The sequence below is a fragment of the Pygocentrus nattereri genome, chromosome 15 (assembly GCF_015220715.1).
Source record: "Pygocentrus nattereri isolate fPygNat1 chromosome 15, fPygNat1.pri, whole genome shotgun sequence".
NCBI lineage: Eukaryota > Metazoa > Chordata > Actinopteri > Characiformes > Serrasalmidae > Pygocentrus > Pygocentrus nattereri.
Window position 1 is genome coordinate 36,432,464 of NC_051225.1, and position 9,396 is coordinate 36,441,859.

Below are 9,396 nucleotides of genomic sequence, written 5' to 3' on the forward strand. Positions count from 1 at the left end.
ACATGCAGCTTTAAGTGTAACGTCCACAAGCCCTTTCAAAAATGTGGAGAACTCACTGAACCATGTAATTGCTAGCTGGCAGACACGTGTACCTTGGCTGCAGACTTCAGAAGGCAAACGACATTTATTACACTTGAACCACAGAGGAACTCTGGGTCAGTGTAGAGCTCAGATCAGCACACCGAGGAGAAACGCCGTGTAGCGCTCTATCTGAAGCGAAATGTGTCTAATTTTACTTAGAGAAATGATTCTGGGCCAAAGATGAATATATATGGAATTCTTTTGGGTAAAGGATTTTTTTTTTTTTTTTTTTTTTAAATAAGCGCACTTTTTTCCCCCAACCTACTTCCTTGTTTCTGGCAGTTATATGTGAGTTATTTTGATATTATGTCATTTAATATTGCCTTATTGTTTCAAAACGACAAAAAACTTCTTCAAACATTCTGAATACTTAGTACCTTGGAAATATATCTTGGTATATTTTATTACCTTGAAATATTAACTTATTTTCTCAAAATATTGACGTAGTCTGTCAAAATAATGAGTTTATATACTGAAATTATTGCTTACTTTCCTTAAAAGTTAATTGGCTAATTATTAAGAAATTCATGTAATTATTTCGGGACACTAGATCAATATTTTGAGATAGTGTGCTGTTATTTAGAGATATTGCCAATATTTATTGCCAATAAATAAGACATTTCGAGATGCTAAGTCCAAACGTTGACATACAGTTGCCAGAAACAGAGAAAGGGGGCGGGGGGGGGGATTCATAGGCATCTTTTTTCCTTTTCTGCCTTCTAGAAATGAATCTCCACAGAAATGAGCTGGTATCTAACTCTGAGGCAAAGCATCTGTTCTCAGGTAAAGGTTAATGGGAAAGGCGTTCTTGTCCCGTACTGTGATGTATTTGCAAGTGAAGCTTGACATCAGGGAGGGTCTCTTTGCTCCACGATAGGTGTGGGTGGTGAGAGGAGGCGGTTAAACATGATACAATTTGTTAATATTATTTTTCCCCACCCACTAGTGCCTGGTTACATAACCGAAAGCAGAAGACATTTCAGAGGCGGGGCAAAGTCATTACACTCAATAGAACGCAACACAATAAAGTAAATTAAAGAAAGCCAGAATGAGTTACTTACAAAATTATTTTATTCTTCAATACTGTGAGGAAATGAAACATTTTACAGTTGCAAGTTGAGTGATATTTTGTGTTAAAAAAAAAAAAGAAAAGAAAAAGATGGTAATTTCCTTAATTTTGATTGACTACGTACCATTTACGTGAGCACAGTATCAAAGAAACTTTGATTTTACAGATTTTTTTTTAATGAATCAAACCGTGTAACGTTTGAGTGAGGATTGGCAATTGTGGAACAAAAATAAGACGACTGAAGAGTAACCGGACTACTCCATTCCAAGATTTTGAAGCAAGCACCTTCTGGAACCAAAGAAAAGGACTCATAAAGCAGCACCCTGGTATCAGTGGCTCATACTACAGTCAAAACAAGACACTAAACCTTTGAAGTTAGTGTCAAATACCTTGGCTGGATACGTCTTCTCTCCATGTAGTCTTTGATTAGGGCCTCCTCCTGCCCCTCTCCAGCTCCTGCTCCAGAAACCTCGCTAAAGTCAGGTGTTTTACAGCTCCTGTTTGCTTTTATTTGCTCGGTTGGCTGCTTTCTTGTCTTTCTTCTTCTTGGTGTCATTCTGTTCTTTCCCCTTGCTGTCCTTCTTGGCCGCTTTCCCAGGATACACCTGTCCCTCCACAGTGACGTCCTCGCAGCGGTCCTGGTTGATAAGAAAGTCTTTAATCTCCCATGCGTAACTGCCATCGCGCAGCATGAAGATGACGCGGTTGGAGCCCACCACAAACCTGCACAGAAGGGGGACAGGCAATAAAGTCAACCTGAAATCTAAACGGATTCCGATTCCTGTTCAAGGAACCGTTAAGCCTGTCAGCATTATGGAAATGACTTTTCACTGTTAGCCACATCACTTTGGGGGCAGTCATGGGCTGGACGTTAGGGAACCAGCCTCGTGACCGGAAGGTCGCCGGTTCGATCCCCAGAGCCGACAGCACATGACCGAGGCGTCCTTGAGCAAGATACCTAACCCCCAGCTGCTCCCCAGGCACTGTGGATAGGGCTGCCCACCACTTTGGGCCATGTATTATTTTCCATTTAATTATTTTTTGCCTTGCTAATAATGACAATATTAACAAAAACATTAATATTGATATTTATAGTAATTCATTATGAACTTATATTGAGCTTTTTGATCTAGAGATCTCGCTAATTTCTATGTAAAATTATTGAAGAGATTCAGATTTTATCATGGGTCCCACAGAAAATTATCACTCAAATGATCATACATACAAGTCAACGTTAATTTTTTTTGCTTTGATTTTGATTCAAAAAAATCTATTTTGATATCTTGATTTTTGCTAGTATTTTTAAATGATCCAAGGCTCTTGCATAAAACATGATCCCTATATGTTTTATATCAAAAAGCTCCATCATCTTCATCACTACTTTCCAAAACCACTACAGCAACTTCAGTAGCTCTAAACTCTGCATGCCACTTCATATGCGTCTCCGTCAGGGACTGAATGAAGAATGAAGGGTTTGTGGCATGATGGGTCAGTTCTTAGTGATTTCCTGAGTGTCCGTTGGTCAGTTTCACACAAAATGCAGACATCCGTGGACCCCAGAGGGTTAAGTTTAAGTGATACTTTATTAATCCCACAAACGGGGAAATTCCACCTCCGCATTTAACCAATCCGTGAAGTGAAACACCACATACACACCAGTGAATACACACACACTAGGGGGCAGTGAGCACACTTGCCCGGAGCGGTGGGCAGCCCTATCCACGGTGCCCGGGGAGCAATTGGGGGTTAGGTGTCTTGCTCAAGGACACCTCAGTCATGGACGGTCGGCGCTGGAGATTGAACCAACAACATTCCGGTCACAGGGCCATTTCCCTAACCTCCAGCCCACAACTGCCCCCCAAATGGGTTAATGGGTAAAACATCCCAGTTCTATTTACATACTGAGCTAAATATGCACTTTGTATAGTAGCAATGCAAAACTATGATCTCATAAAACAAGTGCACATCAGCTATAAACAGTGCAACAGCAGGATGTGCTGAGATGCCGAGCTTTAATAAGGGAAAAAAATATGTATATTCACTTTGTAACAAAACTGCTGTGGCATGATTTTTTCTTTTCTTTCTCAAATTCTAACGATAATATTTATGTGAAAGTGTGGAATAACCAAAGGTCAGCCCATATCATACACTAACAGTTACGTCAAGTCACTGAAAGCTGAACTGAACACGTAAAACGACACCTCTGAACATCGAAGTTGGCGTTGAAGAGGCTTCCCTGCCACAGGCTGGTAATCTCCTCCGTCTCCTTCTCTGTAGGATTTCCAGACACGGATGCAAACACCATCAAGGTCTTCCCCTTCTTGGACATCTTCAGGAGCTCCTCGGGTTTGGACGGGTCGACTTTAGAGAAGTCAATAGGAGGCGGGGATCTTTTGTGCTCCGGCAGATCGCCCTCCTCAATCTCGTCGTCCTTCTGTAAACGGAAAGTGTTCAAACAAACAAAGCACAACAGAGATGAACAATCTTCTTTACTGCCTTTAGGGTCATGTTCCTAACAATGAGGGCTACAGAAAATGACCAGCAACCGATGACTGGCCTGAAAAGAGTTCTATGTAGCACCAAAAAGGGTCCTTTTACTGTATACAAGCAAATAAATGTTGGTTCTATGAACCAAGAACACTCAAAGAAACCCTCGTGTGATTAAAAGGATCTTTGCATTCATGAAATCGTTCTTCACCGATTTATGCAGAACGTGCTATAGATGGTTCTACAGAAAATCTTTTTTTAAATGGTTCTAGATAGCACCCAAAAGGGTTCTTCTACTGTTACAATGTCAAGCTATATAGAACTCTTTTCAAAAAAGTTTTATATAGAGCCATAAATAGCACATCCGTGCACATTCTCCAGCAATCTAAAGAACCCTTTAATCACGGAAAGAGTTCTTTTAGTGTTCATGGTCCTTCACAGGACCAATTTCTTTACTAAAGAACCCTTGAATGGCCATGTTTTTAAAGAATACAAGAACCCTTTTTGGTGCTATTTTCAAAAAAATCCTACACAGAATCAATCTGAAGACCGATGTCACGACGCAAAGAACCATTTAAGTGTGAAACGGTCACATACAAAACTCATGGTTCTAAGTAGAAGCCCTGAAGAACCATCTTTTTAAGAGTGACTTTTAAGAATGGTTATTTCCGAAAGATATGATTCTAGGCGATAGCCTGAACACAAATCCCCCTCAACTGGTAAAAAGCAACACCTTTATAGGGCTACATAACGTGCCGCTTGCATGGAGACCCACGAATAAAACAGGCTGGTATTTTAACCCGGCATGTAAAGGCCAATGGATACGAACACCAACATAAAGGCAGACACACAGACTGCGGCAGAGTGACCGTGTGTGGTGGATGAGACGAGCGGGACGCAGAAGTGAGGATCCATCAAAAAACACACCAAAAAAATGGAAACGCTTAAAACAATCGCCCGGCTTCTCGCAGCCTCTAGATCGCCCCTCTGTTCTATGGGCCCACCTGCCAGGCCCTGTGGCCTCTCTGGTCTATGCCCTTCTGCCTTAATACCCCCCCTCTCTGGAACATACCATCCTAAGGGGTTATAAGACAAAAGAAGCGTTAAAATCGGTACATCATATACATCATCAAAGACACGGTTACTTTAGATTTGTCTAAATGCACGTCTTAGTCTACAACGTAAGACACTAGTCAGGTTTCTCTATTCTGTCTACAAAAACTGCTGACAGAGGACAACCACCCCCCCATCCCATCACAACCTCTCCCACCCCCCATCCACTCCTCCCCACCCATCCCCCCATCCCATCCATCCTAACCCCATCCCATCCATCCTAACCCCATCCCATCACAACCCATCCCAAAGCATCTCATCTAAAGGTGTGGAGCAGATGTAACTATGGTGACGTGTCTTGACATCATCACACAAATGTAGCTTTTTTCCAATCTCCCGTTCCACCTTAAATGGTGCAGCGGTTACCGTTCATGTAAGATGTGACTGCTGCACCATTTAAGGTGGAACGGGAGATTGGGGGGGAGCTACATTCCGCAGTTAGTTAGACTGTAGTTACTGCAGTAAGTAAGCAGCACCTAACTAACTGCGGAACTCGAGCAGGTTTATCTCGACTTTCACACCATCTGTCCGCGGAAGTTCACGCGCTGGAGCCGCGGCTCGCTGTTCGCTCACCTCCCACTCCTCCAGCAGTCTGGCCATGTCCGCGTCATTATAATCCCGAATATCTTTCTTCTTCTTAGGCTTGGTGTCCGCACAGTCCGCCACCGCAACAAACAGCGAGACAACGCTGACCGAAACAAGCAGGAGCGCCGCAGTCCTCCTCCAGCCGCTGGGAGCCGCCATGATTCTACCTGGAGCTCTCTGATTGGCGGAGAGTTTCGCGACGTCAGAGGTTTTAGGAAAGGGCCGTGACGTCGCCTTAATAAATAAATAAATAAATAAATAAATAAATAAATGATTTAAAAATACTTTGTATTCAAATATGCAATGTGAAATTGATAAGAAGCATTTTTGACGTCATTTCACTTCATTGACGTCACTTCATAGATAAAAAAATGCAACATAAAAACGTTTCTGTCATTTATATTGAACGACTTTCATGCGCTGTTATGAAGACAAAGAGAAAAAAAAGACTTTTAATGTTTTAATGATTTTTTTTATTTTGATTTTCTCACAGAACAAAAAAAATCAAATTTGTTCTTCTGTGAGAAAATCAAAATGTAAAATACAAAATAAATAACATGACATAACAGTAGACCTCAGCTTAATTGTGTGAATAATGTAAATGTAAAAATAAAATAATAATAATAATAATAATAATAACAATAATAATAACAATGTCCTGCGATGGACTGGTGACCTGTCCTGCCTCCTGCCGGATGACTGCTGTGATAGGCTCCAGCACTCCTGTGACCCAGAAGGAGAAGCGGTTTAGAAAATGTATGTGTGTGTGTGTATAATAATAATAATAATAATAATAATAATAATAATAATAATGACTATTATAATTATAATTATTATTATATGCTATGGAAATTACACATACGTAGGTCCTTCTCTGTGGACGAAGGGTGCTTTTCATATATTTTATATTTCCCATTTGAAACATTTGTGAGTATCTATGCACCAAAAACAGTCCTGATTCATTTTCACTTGAATATTCTCCAATGTCTTTTTACCTCTCAGAAGCAAGCAAGCTATTTCTCTTCAGGCTAGTTTTTAGATATTTGCCATGCGGACTGGACAGTGTGTGATATATTGCGATATTTGGCCCTGTCAAACTCTCGTTTCAGGAATGTGAGAACAGTCTGGCTCATTGTGATATCGGCCCTTTAAAACTGAATGGACAGCCTCGCATTTACAACCTCACCCCAACACTAAGGCCATTACACCTGTATTCTCTGAGGATGAATCCTGTTCAGTACAGTCCTTACAGGGTGCTGAATTATTTTGGGCTCTCTCAGCTTCACTTCAGTGACCGCCCCCTCCCTCCCAGAGTGCCTCTGCCTGCATGGGAAGCGCGTGAAGTGTGAGGCTCATTCAACAGAATCGGAACAGTTTCCTCTCAGGACACTCCACCCAAATGGCACCGTGCCCTGCACAGCTGTACAACTGACAAAGCAGAACTTGTGGCCCCGACGCACACTGCAGACCACCCCCCCACACACACACACTCCCCTCACTCAGGCCCAGCCCAGTTCATAACTGTTTGCAAGTGTTTAGACTAATCCAGTGACTGTACTTTTTAAACTGCCCTGTCCCGTTAACTGTCGGATCCTATTAAAACGGCATCTCCTGTGAAAATGATTTACAGGAATTTCTGCAGGATTCCTGCAGTCATGTGCAATCCCTGGACAAATAATGTGTTTTTGTTGATTTCTAAGTGTAAATAAGTTAACGCCTTCACCACAGACACGTCTGCACCTTTTACTGTACAGTTACTTTATTTGCTGAAAGTAAACATTAGACAGGAACTATTAAATATAAAATGTGCGAAAAATTCGGCCACATTTTTTTTTCATTTATTTAAATTGATCAAAATTGTAGCTTATTTTCACTGAGAGACTCAACAACACATCCTTTTCCATCCCACTGTACAGGAATCTTGCTTTAAATTCAGACAATTGCTGTACAAGCAGTACTTTAATGTACTATTTAAAAATATAGGGATGTTATGGGTGGTTAACATATAGATTTGGTTATTATAGAAGCATTGAGAAGAAATCTCACACTTTCCCACTTGTTCAGTAACTGTACTTTTCCATGCTTAACCCATTACTGTCCATTCAGACGTCCTGTGCTTTCTTTGGAAAATATAGTATTTTTATAGAACTCTTGATTTTTAACAAAATCAAATAGAAAATACAAATTGGACAAATGCACTTCCTGAAGAAAATGTGAAGTGATTGCGCAGCTTGAGCTTGCTAAGATGTTTCTGGGTGGTTGCTATGATATCCCAAGTGGTTGTTAGGGTGTTGTCAGGCAGTTCCTACAGTATCCCAAGTGGTTGCGTAGGTGTTGTTAGGTGACTGCTATGGTATCCCAGGTGGTTGTTAAGGCGTTGCTAGATGGTTGCTATGGTATCCCAAGCCATTGCAAGTCATTGCTCAGGCAGTGGTGGACGTAACTAAGTAAATGTAATTCGTTACTGTACTTAAGTAGTTTTTTTCATGTATTTGTACTTTACTTACGTTTTTTCCATTTTGGGTGACTTTTTATTTTCACTCCACTACATTTCAGAGTCTAATATCTGACTTTTTACTCCACTACATTATTCAAATTTTATTATTATTATTTTTGTGTGTATAAAAATGTAACATGTCAAAACAAAATAACCACAAAGCGTCATACCGACCCAGTGCAGCACACGGTTCAACGTCAGCGCAGCAGCGTAAAATTTTGGGAGCACATGCGTCACCTAAATGATGAACTAACCTAACTTTGTGTAAATAGAGCTCAATATAGAAATATGTCCACATATGCAGTCGAGACTGACGCGTCCTTTTTCTGAATTTCTACAAACACCATTTCCTTTTATAGTAAATTAGTTTGGGCTGGTTTATGTTTATGAACAGACGCCTACAGATCAACATAGTAAAGGAGCTCATCTGTGATCCTGAGTTTAAAGCCAGTTTTTATTCAACTTAAACTTGGAACTAAGTTGTAAATAAATCTGAAACTGAAACTTTGCTTGTGTGTAAAAAGTGATTTCAGAGCCACTCGGTTCTCCCTGATGGAAACTGTTTACCTTCAGTGTTTTGTGCTTCTGATCATTTTAATAGACGTCAGCGTCACTAATTAATGACGTTCTATTAAAAGACTGGTTTGCCAAGAGAGACGCTGGAGGACTTTCACCTGAAATGAGTTCATGAAGCCAGTCTGGTTATAAAAATTATAACAGGACCAGATCAGAGCCAGAATTACTCTTTTAGTACTTTTACTTTATACTTAAGTACATTTGAAGGCAAATACTTTAGTACTTTTACTCAAGTGGAGGTCTAAAGGGAGGAACTTCGACTTTTACTGGAGTAATATTTTACCTTGGGCATCTCTACTTTAACTCCAGTACATGATTTGTGACTCAAGTGTACTTAAGTACATGACCCTTTCTTCCCCATTCTGATGCTCGGTTTGCACTTCAGCAAGTTGTCTTGACCACCTCTACAGGCCTAAATGCCCTGAGTTGCGGCCATGTGATTGGCTGATGAGCTATTTGTGTTAACAAGCGATTGAACAGGTGTACCTAATAAAGTGTCCGGTGAGTGTACATGTAGACGTGCTGCCTTTTGTGACACCAAACTGAAAGAGGCAGAGGGGCTGATAAACTGCAGCAAGAGCCGAGTTACAGTCCGCAACGGCACACCAACGCAGAGGAGGTGTTTCCAATAAAGTGGCCAGGCAGTGGAAGCACAAGGTAGCGGTTTCTAATAAAGTGTGTGAAGAGCGTATATAGCGAAATGTTTCCTGTAGCCACGCCCCCTGCTCCTGGATTGGCTCTCTGTCGCTCTTAGCGATGATTTTCGTCCAATGAAAAGTGAACTAAAGCATGACGTCACACCCCTTTCCCCTCAGCGCTCAGAATCCGATTTCAGCCGCCGCGAGTAGATCCGCTGGTTGGCGGACACGCTTTCCAGCTTTTCAGAAGCGGAAGGGCGAAAGAAACTGCGTCGTTTGAAACGAAAGCTAAGACGGAGAGACGCGTGTACGTAAACACGAGACCGAACCTGGGACATTTGCTGTCTTAA

The 9,396-nt window shown here is 41.2% G+C and overlaps 1 protein-coding gene across 1 annotated transcript; it reads right to left on the reverse strand.

The window, feature by feature from the left end:
- Positions 1-1,174: 1,174 nt before the first annotated feature.
- Positions 1,175-5,525, reverse strand: mesd (mesoderm development LRP chaperone). The gene is made up of 3 exons (XM_017699504.2): positions 5,324-5,525; positions 3,352-3,584; positions 1,175-1,873 (listed from the first exon to the last, which is right to left on the reverse strand). Exons 1-3 carry the CDS (start codon positions 5,492-5,494, stop codon positions 1,639-1,641), a joined length of 639 nt encoding a protein of 212 aa, XP_017554993.1. The 5' UTR covers positions 5,495-5,525; the 3' UTR covers positions 1,175-1,638.
- Between the last annotated feature and the right edge of the window lie 3,871 nt (positions 5,526-9,396).